At 46.0% G+C, this 14,679-nt stretch overlaps 1 protein-coding gene across 5 annotated transcripts in view; it reads left to right on the top strand.

Annotated features, from left to right (window-relative positions):
- Window positions 1-13,100, top strand: part of LOC147443553 (Thioredoxin superfamily protein) — a 69,067-nt gene extending 55,967 nt beyond the window's left edge. For 4 of the 5 annotated variants that reach the window (XM_086526352.1, XM_086526353.1, XM_086526349.1 and 1 more), the window contains 3 exons: window positions 12,401-12,485; window positions 12,563-12,619; window positions 12,810-13,100. In XM_086526352.1, coding sequence (XP_086382478.1) covers window positions 12,401-12,485; window positions 12,563-12,619; window positions 12,810-12,890 — 223 coding nt within the window. In that variant the 3' untranslated portion in view covers window positions 12,891-13,100. The remainder of the gene's footprint in view (window positions 1-12,400; window positions 12,486-12,562; window positions 12,620-12,809) is intronic. The other variant, XM_086526350.1, reaches the window with a different exon arrangement.
- The last annotated feature ends 1,579 nt before the right edge of the window (window positions 13,101-14,679 follow it).

Raw genomic sequence — 14,679 nt, 5'->3', positions numbered from 1 at the left:
GTGTGGTGTTAAACACCATAACCTTGGTTTTACCAAGGTTCACAGACAGTCCACTATCCTCTGCAAAGTTGTGCAATGCATCCAAATGTCTTTGCATGCCCTTTGGCGACTCTGACATTAACACAATATCATCAGCATATAATATTAAAGGGATCCATGTCCCTGCCAGCTGAGCGCCTCTGTCACCCTCTCTGTCAATGTAGTCAGAGACCTCATCTACATACATACCAAAAAGTGTAGGGGACAAAGGACACCCCTGTTTCACTCCAATAGTGGAATGAACAATGTCAGAAATCCCCTCAGGAGTGCATACCTGGCCAATCACTGAGCCGTATAAAGCCATGATCCCCCATATGATCTTTGTGGGTACTCCCAACTTCAGTAGCCTGTGCATCAATCTGGCCCTCGGCACTGTGTCAAATGCCTTGCGGAAGTCCACAAAGCAACAATACATCCGTCTCCCATGTGCCCGACCCTCCTCAATAATGGCTCTGAGTGTAAGAATATGGTCCAAAGTGGAGAAACCCCTCCTGAATCCAGCCTGTCCTGCTGCTCGTATGCCCTCATTTTCTGTCCATTTACTGAGTTGCTGTTCAAGAATGGATGCATACAACCGTGCCAATGTGTGCCCTATCATAATAGTACGGTAGTTCCTTGGTACCGTGGGGTCCCCTGCCTTGAAAAGAGGTACAATAGTAGATAATCTCCAGGACTCAGGTAGTCCCTCACACATGACACGGTTAAACAACCGCGCAAGAACCTCTGACAGTAAAACTCTAGCATGTATCAAGTGCTCTGCCACCAAACCATCATGATCATATGCTCTCCTAGTCCTCATCTTGTCAATGACGTTCTTTCACCATCCTAGTGGCTGGACATGGCTCTAGAGGGTCTGGTAATGGTGGTTGCCCAGGTACTGTATATAATGATGCTGCATATTGACCCCAAATCTCGGGAGAGGTAATCACTGGAGGAGGTGAGTGCTCATGGAAGAGACGCCAGGCCTCACCTGAATCTCGGCTCAAAAAGAGTTGATACAAATCACGTTCCATCTGGGCTAAAAAGGCCCGCTTCTTCCGTCGCACTAAACGCCGAAGGGCAATCTAAGACTGTCTATATGTAATGACTCCAAGTATAAGCTCGCTCTGAATCTGAACTCTCATCTCTCTGCACTCCTCATCATACCAACTATTCTGAGGCATGTTCCCAGAACGTCTTCTCTGATCTGGTTGAGTGTGTGGGTATGCCTCTGCTGCAAGATCTCCGTCAATAAAGTGGTGATCTCCTCCACTGTATATACAGGCTCAGCTGCCCCCATCCGTCTGTAAATCTCTTCCACATAAACTGAATCCGTCTCTGGTGTAAAAGTATACCGTGTGTGTGCAATCCTCCGTGGTGTCTGAGAGACACTATACTGGAAAGAGACTGAAAAAGTCAGGAGAGCATGGTCCACTGCTACTCCAACAGGCCTAGGGCCCACACTGAGATCTTGAATATGAGAGATGAAGCTCGGTGAAGTCATGACATAGTCCACTGTACTGGCCCCATGTCTGTGTGGAAAGCATGTGAATCCCCCAGACGAAGGAAAAATCTCTAGACCATTAAGTATGGCCAGACCATGCGTAGTTGTCATCTCCATGAGATATCTCCCATACTCTGTGTGCTCTTTATCCTGTGAGTGTCTGTCAAGTCTCATCTCCGATATATCCATCTCTCTAAGCATCTCCTCCGAGGTATCATAAAATACCGTTTGGGAGTTGGCCGTCCTGGCATTAAAGTCTCCCAAGAGAATGATATCTCTATCTCTAGAGAACTCCCATATGTCATCATCAAGTATAGAGAAAGGGGATTGCCCTCTAGGTGAGGTATAGACTGATGTGCTAGGTGTTAAGTATGGAGCCTGATTTACCCTTGTAATTTTCTGTGGTAAAAGCGCACATTTGTAAGGCCCCCATTATGAGGAGAAGCCATCGTGCGTGAAGGAAAATCACTCACCGGAAACCAAAATTTTCACGGATAAGAATCAGGGGCAACTTTAAAGGCCTCGCCGGAATATTCTTTTCCGCCGGAATATTATGGCCGGACGGCGGCTGGAAAGTGGTTGGAAAACAACCGGTCGGTTGGCCGGTGGCCGGTAGTCAATGGCCGATGGCCGGTGGTCGGAAGTCAATGGCCGGTGGCCGGTGGTCGGAAGTCAATGGCCGTTGGCCGGTGGCCGAATTCAAAAGCGGACTTGTCTTCTCAAGGGCGGCCACACATGGGCGGATTGGAGGGTCCGATTTGGACTTATTCGCACAAGGGCAGCTACACATGGCTGTCTCTCATAAGAGAGGGTAGCCCTTTTGGCCTATAAAAGGAGGCCATTTCTACACACATTTCATAGTGTGAAGTTGATGCAACAAGGTGAGTGTGAGGTGGTGAGAGTGAAGCAAGGCGGGAGCTCCATTAAGGGTATAATCCCTTTGTAAACTACTTCTTGTTTTGAAGTACTAACGCCATTGAGTGGCTGCTTTCCCGTGGACGTAGCCCACATTGGGTGAACCACATATATCGTGTGTACTCTCTCTCTCTCTCTCTCTCTACTCTATAATCTCGTGTATATAAATCTGTCTCTCTCCATTAAGTAATCTACTCAATTATCTATTTAGCTACGTCTTATTTCCTAACACTAGGGGGAAAGTAACATATAGCAATGTATAAGAATCTGCCTGTCTCAGCTCTCAGTCTCACCCACATGTATCTCGCCTGGTCATCTCTCCGGACAATCTGTAATAGCGATTGCAACTCTTCCTTGAATAAGACTGCTACCCCTCTTGAACCTCAACTTCCATGCTGGGATGTAGCGTCTGGCCGACAAGCTGTCTCCCATAAATAGCCAGTCACACTTGGCATCAACTGTCCAGATTTTTGATGTGTCTCCGAGTAAAAGACAATGTCTCTATCTCTGAAGCTATCTTCAAAGGCACCCACATCCAGCCTATATGATCCATCACAATTCCATGCCGCCATCTGGAGTGTGGTCCCATATGTCTCGCACCGTCATGCTGTGCGTTTTTCCAAAACCACTACTTTCCCTCCTCTGTAAAAGGCAATTTTTCCCTTCTCCCTTGCTGCCTTGATCTCTGGCATCAACTCTTGCATATGTGCTATTTGTGCTAAAGTAAGGTCATCCCCCATAAATATTCCAGTTTTCTTAAGTGCTGGTCTCTTCTTCAGGAATTCCTTCCTTGTTTCCAAAGTCGGGAAACGCAAAATAAGTGCTTTCTCTTTGACGTTTCCCTTCTCATCCACTCTCTTCTTTCCTACTCTCCAAGCACCTGTGTGCATAGGTTCCGGGATGCCCATGCGCTGCAAGAGTTCCTTCACTTCGTCTTCTACATTTTCGGTGTCTTTGATACCAGTAATACGCACATGGAGGGCTCTAGTCCTCCTCTTCTGTTCCTCCTCAATGGTCATATTGATGATGGTAGAAGTCTGTGCTGCTTCTGGCATCCGGGCCTTTCCTTTCTTTGCACCTTCAATCCATTTTTCTGCTTCGTCAACTTTATCCTGTGTTTTAGAAAGGCGCTCCGCCCATGAGGAAGCCTCTTTCGAGTTTAGTTCTTCCCCTTCGCGCAGAGTTTTCACCTGCTCCTTAATATCTTTGAGCTCCTTTAACATCGAGGGCTGATTTCCCCCTTCCGTTTTGGGCATAATTTTGCACGTTGCAAGTTCCCCTTTAAGCTCTTCAATCACTGCATCTTTTTCCTTCATGCACTTTTCCACATTGGTTTTCCAAGATTCAAAGCTTGCAATTGCCTCATCCAACTTTTTCTGCATAATACATTCCATTACATTCACTTCTGCCCGCACTAGAGCCTGCATCTCCCCTTTCACAGATAGATACATCTCATCATGCTTACCAAGCATCGCTTTATCGAATTCTTTCCTCATATCTGCATACATAGAATTCTTATAACTCTCTGTGTTTGCGTACATCTCTTTCCTGATGTCATCTCTCATAAAGCTGAGCTCATATTTAATCATCACTTGAACCCTCTCCATCATTAAATCATCTTGGATTCTGACGGTTTTCCCTGCCCGCAATGAGCTTGGCGAGAGTATGCTATCTCTATTCCTCCGCTTGAATGTCGCTTTCATTTTTTGTGGCGTGGTGAAGCCACTTGCATCACCATCCTCGATTGGTTGGTCCATCCGAGAGAGAAGAACAAAGCGAGCACTGAGTCAAGGCCCTCACCAGTTGAGGTCTGGCCTCCGCCCTGGTTGGCCTTGCCCTCGTCACCAAGTCCTAGCCCTCGTCCTGGCTGACTTGATTGCTCTCGTCCTCACCCTGGCATTGGTCTTGTCTGGTTGCCCTTGGCTCTTCTAGCCCTCTCCCTTGGTAGGCAGCTAGCTCTCGCCCTTGGCATAGCTCGCCCTCGTCCTTCAGAGGTTAGGGCCCTCGTGCTCGCCCTTGGCAAGCTGCACACCCTCTTGACATAGGACCAGCAGCTCGACCAGGTCCAGCAGCTCGCCCTCGACCAGGTCCAGCAGCTCGCCCCGCCTTCGACCAGCAGCTCGCCCTCGTCCCTCGTCCAGCAGAGAGAGAGCTCGTCCCTCGTCCTTCGTCCAGCAAGTTGGCAGCGCGACGAGCTCGTCCTTCGTCCAGCAAGGCAGCGCGAGAGGGTTTGACTCAGCCTGCTTGCCTTCGCCTTAGTCTCCTCTCCTCAGACATCTCGTCCTCGTCAGCCTGCTCGCCACATAATGCTCGCCCTCGTCAGACTGCTCGCCACAGTCTGCTCGCCCTTAGGCTGCTTGCCTTGGTCCAGCTGCTTGCCTCAGGCTGCTCGCCCTCGCCCTCACCCTCGTCTAGCTGCTCTAAAAGGCCAGAATGACCTATGAGACCAAACTGGTACAAAAGTGGTGAATCTGTTACAATGTCTGGGTACCTTAGTACTAAAGTACTAAGTGTGAAAAGTGTGAAAGTGTGAAAATAAATGTGAAAAACTAAATACAAAGTATTAAATAAACTTCTTAGGAGCATTCTAGGTGTCTGGCTAGAATGCTTCTAATCCTTTGTTGTAGTCTCCTCCGGTGAAGTGTGCTTCTGCATCTTGGTCGTGGTCGTCTCGATTTCCTAAGCTCAGTTGCTCTGTCAATTAGGGTGCCTTTGGTATGAATGTGGGTACTCCTTTGTGCTGGCTGTTGGCCTCTTGCTTCTCCTTCCACTCCTGCTTCTCTCAATCCGAAGAAATCTGTGATCTGCCTCTGAGGCTGTAGTGCTCTGTCTTCTCATTAGATTATCCCTGTGCCGATGTAGTTCCAGTAGGTACAAGCCTAAGCATCTTTGATCTTGGTATTGCATGATTCTATCTAGAGGTCCAAAGCCTTCTTTAAAGAGGCAATGAAAACGCCCACGTATCTCATAGTATACTGTGCAATGGCATATATAGTGTAATTCTGTCTCCGGCTCCATTCCGCATAACTTGCAAATTCTGCTCTCAGGTGGGATTCCCCTAAATCTTCCAAATTCAATTTCCAACTGGTGTGAGGATGTACGAATCTGACCAATAGCACATCTCAAACCATGAGACAAGTGGGTATCCATGGAACTCGGGCGAATCACAAATCCATCTTCAGATAGTTGTAGGAACTTTTCTTTGTAGTCGGCCATCTTCGTGCCCAATTCTTGTGTAGGGTCTACCCATGTCCTCTTAGTATCCAATTGTATAAGATCCTATCGGATGATTTTATTAATCTCCGTTCGTGTAATTGCCAGTGATGGAGCCTCAAGAGAGTATTGGAAGGGGGGTAATCTTTGCATACTGAACCCGTGTCTCTGAAACCACGAGGACAGTTGCACATACCAACATGATGTATCCCCTTTCATTGCTAATTGTCGAGAGGATTCGAGGGCCAGTCTAGTATATCGGCAATTATTTGTATCCCACAAACCATGTATAAAGGACACTGATCTGGTAAGAGCTTCAATTTCTATCGAAGGGGCCGCTAGTTCCGCTCGAGTAATCGCGTGTGGTACGGAGGCCTTGGCTTTAATCATTCGGGAAATCATAGATACCAAAGGTCTCTCCATTGACTTCCAATTATCCTGATCCACAGATGGTCCCCAAATCTGGACCCCATAAAGCATAGCCGAAGCCACCACAGTATCAAAGAGCCAAAGTTTTGTTCGTGGTTCCTAAAACTGCACTTGTGAACACATCCTCTCCAACCCTCCCAAGGCCGCAGAGGCTCTGGATAATCTAGCATCCCCTGCTTTCTTAAGAGTAAATTTCGGTCGTGCAAATACCACCCCAAGGTATGTGTATGCATCTGTGTACTCTACTGTATCCTGGCCATATGCAAATGTAGGTGCCAATCTCCTAACCCACTGCGGTGTGGTGTTAAACACCATAACTTTGGTTTTACCCAAGTTTACCGACAGTCCACTGTCCTCCGCGAATTTATGTAATGCATCTAGCTGCCTCTGCATTCCATCTGGTGATTCTCCTATCAATACAATATCATCTGCATACAACAAAGGGATCCATGACCCTGCAAGTTGAGCCCCTCTGTCACCCTCTCTATCAATGTAATCTGATACCTCATCTATGTACATACCAAATAAAGTAGGGGACAGTGGGCATCCCTGCTTTACTCCAACGGTGGAATGAACAATGTCGGAATCCCCTTCTGGAGTACGTACATAACCAGTTACTGACCCGTATAAGGCCATGATCCCCTAAATATTCTCTTTGGGGACCCCTAACTCTTGCATCCTGCGCATCAATCTGGCCCTTGGTACTGTATCAAAAGCTTTCCGAAAATCCACAAAGCAACAATACATCCTTCTCCCGTTTGCTCTTCCTTCCTCAATAATGGCTCTGAGCCAATGTGACATGAAACCATAGTTACCAGGAACAGGAAACCGGAACGGGAATGGGGAACGGGAACGCGGAACAAAATGCCATTCCCTGTTTTGGTACTCACGTTTGAAACACGGAACGGGGATTCGGAACGGGAACTTGGAATGGGAACGGGGAATGGAGACCTGAAAACGGCCATTCCTTGTTACTATGCATGAAACGTTTCGTGGTTTCGATCGTTTCGGGGTTTCGAGGTTTTGAAACGTTTCGTTTCATAGCATCAAAAACATGAAACAGGTTTCATAAACGACATTAAATTATATATTAATAAAATATGATAAATATGTATACAATGTAGCACACATGACTCTAGACTTTAATGTCCACGAGAGAGAGAGAGAGAGAGAGAGAGAGAGAGAGAGAGAGAGAGAGAGAGAGAGAGAGAGAGAGAGAGAGACATGCTCACTGCTTAGAAGCGACTTCAAGCGAGCACGATCAAAAAGATGTTCAGTATTGATGAAAGTTATAACACAGCCACTAGTTTCATGAATCATAACTGATGCATCATTGATTCATTTAGCAAAGTACTTCTATTGAACAAAGTTTCTGGAAAAAAAGCCCTAATTTTGAACGTTTCATAAAAAATGTTTGTCCGTTTCATGAGTTTTGGCAAAACGTTTCATAGGTTTCAGGGTTTCGGGGTTTCATCAGCATGAAACGCATTTTTATGTCACACTGCTCTGAGCGTAAGAATATGATCTAAAGTGGAATAACCCCTTTTGAATCCAGCTTGTCCTGCTGCTCTTATGCCCTCATTCTCTGCCCATCTACTCAATTTTTGTTCAAGAATGGATTCGTACAGCCGGGTCAAAGTGTGACCTACCATAATGGTGCGGTAGTTCCCGGGTATCATAGGATCCCCTGACTTGAAAATAGGTACGATAGTAGATAATTTCCAAGATTCAGGTAATCCTTCACACATGACCCGATTAAACAGACGAGCAAGGACTTCTGAAAGTAGATCCCTAGCATGGATCAAATGTTCTGCTACTAAACCATCATGATCATATGCTCTTCTTGTCTTCATCTTATCAATGGCTTTTTCCACCATTTCCGTAGTAAAGAAAGTACTAGCAGCAGGGCATGGCTCTAGCGGATCTAGTAATGGAGGGTGTCCAGATACCATATATAATGATGTTACATATTGACCCCAGATCTCAGGAGAAGTAATCGCCGGAGGCGGTGAGTGCTCTTGAAATAAGCGCCATGCCTCATGTGAGTCCTGACTCAAGAAGAGCTGATATAAATCCTTCTCCAGTTTGGCTGAAAATGCCCTTTTCTTGCGGCGTACTATACGCCGAAGAGCAATCCGAGACTGCTTATATGTGATGATCCCAAGTGTAAGCTCTTTCTGGACCTGGGTTCTCGTCTCTCTGCATTCCTCGTCATACCAACTGTTTTGAGGCATGTTCCCAGCTCCTCTCTTCTGATCAGGTTGAGTATGTGGGTATGCCTCTTGTGCTGCTCCATGTAGTATCTCTGTTAACTGAGAAGTAATCTCCTCTGCAGTATATACTGGCTCGGCTGCCCACATCCTATTATAGATCTTTTCCACATAGACTGAATCAGTTTCTGGCGTGAAAGTATATCTTGTGTGTGTCTTCTTCCTTTGTACTTGAGAGGCATTGTATTGGAAGGAGATTGATAAGGTCAAGAGAGCATGATCCACTGCAATCCCAACCGGTCTGGGTCCCACCTTAAAGTCCTTGATACTAGAAATAAAGCTTGGTGAAGTCATGACATAATCCACTGTACTGGCCCCATGCCTGTGCGGGAAGCATGTGAATCCCCCAGATAATGGGAAATTCTCTAGACCATTAAGTATGGCCAAACCATGTATGGTTGCGATCTCCATGAGATGTCTCCCATATTCAATGTGTTCTTTATCCTGTGAGTTTCTAGTAAGCCCCCTTTGTGATAAATCCACTTCTCTGAGCATTTCCTCGGAATTATCATAGATACTGCTTGAGAGTTGGCCGTTCTGGCATTAAAGTTTCCTAAGAGAACGATGTCTCCATCTCTAGAGAACTCCCATATGTCATTATTCAATATGGAGAAAGGGGATTGTCCTTTAGGTGAGGAGTAGACTGAGGTACTTGGAGGGAAGTAGCATATAGCGATATATAGAAATCTACCTGTCTCGGCTCTCATTCTCACCCACATATACCTTGCTTGCTCATCTTTCCTGATAATCTGTAGTAGTGGTTTCAGCTCCTCTTAAAATAAGACTGCTACTCCTGAACCCCGGCTACCCTGTAGAGATCTCTTTTCTGGTCGACCAACTGTTTCCCATAAATAACCCTTTACATGTGGCATACGCGTCCCGGTATCTGGTGTGTCTTTGAGTAGAAAACTATGTCTCTGTCCCTAAAGCTGTCTTCAAAGGCACCTACATCTAGCCTATATGATCCATTACAATTCCACGCCGCTATCTGGAGCGTCGCCCCATGGGTCTCGCACCGTCATGCTGAGCGCTTTTCCAGAACCACTACTTTCCCTCCTCTATAAAAGGTGATTTTCCCCTTTTCTCTTGCTCCCCTGATCTCTGGCATCAACTCTTGCATGTGTGCCACTCGTGCCAATGTAAGGTCATCTCCTAGGAAAATACCGGTTTTCTTAAGAGTTGGCCTCTTCTTTAGAAACTCTTTCCTTATTTCTATATTCGGAGAGCGGAGAATAAGTGCCCTATCCTTTACGTTTCCCTTCTCATCGATTCCTTTCTTGCCCACTCTCCATGCACTTGTGTGAGTATGCTTTGTGATGCCCATGCGTTGTAGCAGTTCCTTCACTTCTTCATCTACATTCTCTCTGTCTTTGACTCCTGTGACCCGCACATGCAGAGCCAGATTCTTCTTTTTCTGCTCTTCCTCAATGGTCATATTAATAATGGTAGAAGTAGGTGTGGTCTCGAGCATCTGGGCCTTCCCTTTCTTCGCATCCTCAATCCATTTCTCTGCTTCATCAACCTTTTCTTGTGTCTTAAATAGACCTTTTGCCCATGAAGATGCCGTTTTCGATTTCTGTTCATCTCCTTCCCGTAGAGCTTTCATTTGATCCTTCATGTCCTCGAGCTCCTTCAGCACTGAAGGTTGGTCGTCTCCCTTCTCCTTAGTTGCAGATTTGCAAGCCTCAAGTTCTCCTTTTAGCTCCTCGATTATTGCATCTTTTTTCCCCATGTGCTTTTCCATATTTGTTCTCCATGCTTCAAAACTTGCTACTGCCTCATCGAGTTTCTTTTGCATAACGCATTCTGTTACATTTACTTCGGCCTTGATTAGGTTTCGTAATTCCGTTTTCAAGATCTGAATCTCCTCATTCTGTATCCCCCGGATCTCTCTCCTTAGTTCTCTCATCATGTCTCCATACATGGAGTTCCTGTAGCTCTCAGCGCTCGCGTGCATTTCCTTCCTGATGTCATCTCTCATGTAGTTTATCTCTGATTTGAGCATCATCTGGACCTTCTCCATCATTAGTTCATCATGTATCTTGGACGTTTTCCCCACTCGTAATGATCCTAGTGATAGTACAGTATCTCTGTTTCTCCGCTTAAATGTAGCTGTTGTTTTTTTTTGGGGTGGTGTAGCTATCTACACCCGGCCCTTCCCCTTCGGTAGGCGGATCCATCGAACCCGAGCCCCAAATGTGGGGTAGGGTACTAGGGAGAATAGGGCAAACTTAAAAGATTTTATCTTAAGGCTTTTACCTTAAGGCTTAAAAATTTTCTCTAAGGCTGGGACTTCCTACGCGTAGGTGAAGGGCGGGGGTGATGCGGCGCGTATGCTGGGACTTGCTACGCGTAGGGTTGCTGGGACATGCTACGCGTAGGACTTCTCCTGCCTTATCGTGAGAATCCCCTGCCTGCCCTTCGCGCGAGCTCCTGCTTGCTCCACCTCACTCGCGTGAATCCCCTAGGCCTGCTGCGATCCTGTTCTCAGCAGTTTCGGCTCAGCTCAGTGGCTGTTTGGCGAGCAGAATTCAGAGCGACCCACCTCTGCTGAGAACAGCCTCCACTGCCGGGTAGCTCGCAGCTTGAGGAGGCCCCGCAGGGCGCTGTGTACAGCAGCCCGCAACTCCTCCTGTGTACCTGGCGAGAGAGCCGCAGAGCAGCAGGGCAGCGCGAGCAGAGCAGCAGGGCCAAAATGAGAGAGAGAGAGAGAGAGAGAGAGAGAGAGAGAGAGAGAGAGAGAGAGAGAGAGAGAGAGAGATGCTCTGCTGCTTTGAATCAGAGGCTCGTGGTTCCAGCCGAACAATGCTTGGTCATAGAAGACAACGTAATTGGGCTTCAGGTGAAATGAAATGAAATGAAATGTAATATTAACGTCTTCAAAAGGCTATAGAGATTCAATGTCCTCCAAGGTAGGCACTCTGTCGGGACGGCTCCTATGTCGCGCCAATATGGTATGGAGCCTCTGTTGCAATCTGCGTCGATGTAGAGAGAGAGAGAGAGAGAGAGAGAGAGAGAGAGAGAGAGAGAGAGAGAGAGAGAGAGAGAGAGAGAGAGAGAGAGAAATGAAATGAAATGACATATTACCGTCTTCAGAATGCCAAAATGACCTATGAGACCATCAGATACAAAGCGGTGAATCTAATACAATGTCTGAAGTACAAGTACAAAAAGTATTGAAAGTAAAAAATGAAAACTGAAAATGAAGTGTGAAATGTGAAATGTGAAAATGTAGAATAGGCCCTCAATGACAATTTGGGTGTCGTGCTAGAATGCCTTTGATCCTCTGTTGGAGTCTTTGTCGATGGAGTGTGCTCCTGTGTCTCGGTCGTGGTCGTCTCGATCTCCTGAGCGAAGTCGCCTTGTCGATGAGGGTGCCTCTGGTATGAATGCGGGTACAACCCTGTGCTGGTGGTTGGTCTCTTGGCTCCCTCGATCCAAAGAAGTCTGTGATCTGTCTCTGCGACGACTGTTGTACTCCATGTCTCCTCAACAGACTATCTCTATGTCGATGTAGCTCAAGTAGATATAAGCCAGGGCATCTCTGATCCTGATACCTCATGACTCTATTTAGGGGTCCAAAACCCTCCCTGAATAAGCAATGGAAGCGCCCTCGTGTCTCATAATACACAGTGCAGTGGCATATGTAGTGTAGCTCTATCTCTGGCTCTCTACCGCATAGTTGACATATCCTAGACTCCGGTGGTATCCCTCTGAATCTACCCATCTCAGTCGTGAGGATGTGCGAATCTGACCAATAGCACATCGCAGACCATGAGACAAATGAGTGTCCATGTAGCTCAGACGAGTCACAAACCCATCTCCCGAAAGTTGGAGAAGGTGCTCTTTGTAGAAAGCCATCTTCGTGCCCAACTCCTGCATCGGCTCTACCCATGTCCTCCTGGTGTCCAACTGTATAAGATCCTGAGAGAGAGAGAGAGAGAGAGAGAGAGAGAGATTGAGAGATTTTAATGAATTTTGCAGGCAGGTTCTCTTAGAGAGAGAGAGAGAGAGAGAGAGAGAGAGAGAGAGATTTTAATGAATTTTGCAGGCAGGTTCTCTTAGAGGCAGCTGCCAAGGTCCAAATTGATGGGGCAGAAGCGTGGTTGAATGATTCAAATGCTGGCATTGATGAAGTGGGTCCTTTGTTTATTGGTTTGCCCTTCAGTGGATGGTTGTCCGAACTGTTCTCTTTTTCTTGATTAAATTACAGATACAACATGATCTGGAGCAGTATGCTAAAGGTGTCTCTGGTGTTCCTTATTTTCTGGTAAATATTGTGTTGGACAATTTGTGTAGTTTGTCTTTGCTTGAAAGACTAAGCGACAACGGTGAGTTTCTTTTGTGGGGCTTGCAATTTTTCTAGCCATAGTCTATATCTTATACCAATTGTACGAAGGCTTGATTCCATCTTAGGATGCTTTGTTTTATAATGCTCACCATTCACAATGTTTGCACAGATCAGCGGGCAGCAGCGACTAAGTGGAGCCCAGCCACCAGCCTCGTTTTTGAAGGCTTTCGAGCTAGCTAGCTCAACCTAGGCCCGCCTTTGTCGATATTTGCAGTGCAGGAACAAATGTTAAAGTAGACTGTTAGAAGTTCAGCTATATAAAATATTGTATAGAAGGGTCCATGTAAATATAGGAAGTTCAGGTAAATTTGGTGTGGTTCTGCTTGTCTCAAGTTCAAAGACTCAAAATCTATGGAGATATGTCAATTGAGTGTAAGGTAAAAAATGTCGGTTTCTGTAATCCTTTGCCATTTCTTTGAGCAAGCATTGAATTCTTGAATCGGGGTTGTATGCGTTTTTCATAGATAGATATATTGCAATGAACTGGAGGTGGTCTCTTGTCAGAACCATGGTAGCTTCCTCTCAAAAGCATATAAGTGGTCACACGGAAAACATAAGACCCATTTTTTGGTACTCTCTCTCTCTCTCTCTCTCTCTCTCTCTCTCTCTCTCTCTCAATGTAGCCACTTGGTGGCCCTGTATAGGCGTGTAAACATAGCAAAAGTGTCAAGCAACAGAGTATGATATAAGCAGCCCTTTACCATAGAGGCTCTGGTCACCAACCTGCATAGCAATGCAGCACACCGGGCAGATTGCAAGGCAGCAAAATAAGTAGGCCGAGGGCATAGCAACTTTGAGACTGCAGGTATTGCAAAGGACCAGTAACTTTTGTGTGGTAGAACTAAGAAAACTCAATGCATCGCTGTCATCTCATGTTCACGATATTGTCTTAGGTAGCTCCACTCACTAGATGGGCAACTCCTCCATGCCTCTGCAAGTACATGCCTCCTAGCTCTTGGTATGTGTATTTTCACAAGTGCATTCTGGCATCTCTCTTGGGCAATGATTCTTTGCTCTCACCCTTACGGAATCATGACCATTCCCATGGCATGACTATCCTTGATTCATAGATGTGTGATCTAACTGATGTGTACCACAAGTCCTCGCACCGGCATCGTGCCCCTGTCATGCTAGATTACTACTACATGAATCCCAACATTCGGAAAGGCAGATGAGCAACAGGTGGCTACCAATGTTGCCACCATTTATGACATTGTCCTCAATGTAGCCACCACCCAATATGCTTCTTTGGGTAGCCCTATTGCAAGATCCCCATGAGCCTAGCTGTGGGGATCTTTCTCCTTCGAGTGCTATACATCAAAATACCATTGATGCCACAGCTGTGGTGACATTGTTATGACTTTTAGCAACGAGTGTTGAGTGAGACTTTTTGACAATAGGATGTAGGATTGGTTGCAAATGACTAGAATTGACATCTAGGTGCATCTTTACAATATCTTATTCGAGAATTGCTTATGAATTCATAAAAGCATATGAATTTTGGCAATTTTTGAAACTTATCAAGGTACTTTATAGGGTGATGTCATGGGTACATCATGGGCTAACACGTCATCCTAGGTGGAAAGCTACACATGGACAATCACATGTCTTATGCCACGGGCTCCAACTAGATAAGAGAGGATACACCATGATTCAAAAGAGACAAATGCTAATTCATTGTGCAAAGTCCTCCCCTTGGGCTGAGAGAAGACAATCTGTATGCCGAGTTAGGATGAAAATCTCCACTTGTGAGGGAATAGAGAATAAGGCCACTTATAGCAGAAGAAGCTTTTCAATGAGATGGCCTCCACTTAAGAGAGAGAACAAAATTCTCCCCTCACACAATGTAAAGACCAAGCCGACCCATTCTATCCAAAAGATAGCTTCACTCGAAGACAAAGAGAATACAAGATATGTCCTCATAAAATGTCATTTTTGCTTTCCGTAGAATAGACGATAGGTGGTTCCCTCTTCTTCTT

This window comes from Adiantum capillus-veneris, chromosome 13, assembly GCF_014529385.1.
Source record: "Adiantum capillus-veneris isolate H3 chromosome 13, ASM1452938v2, whole genome shotgun sequence".
NCBI classification, from domain to species: Eukaryota; Viridiplantae; Streptophyta; class Polypodiopsida; order Polypodiales; family Pteridaceae; genus Adiantum; species Adiantum capillus-veneris.
Note: the sequence above shows the minus strand (reverse complement) of the source record. Positions and strands in the feature narration are given on the sequence as shown.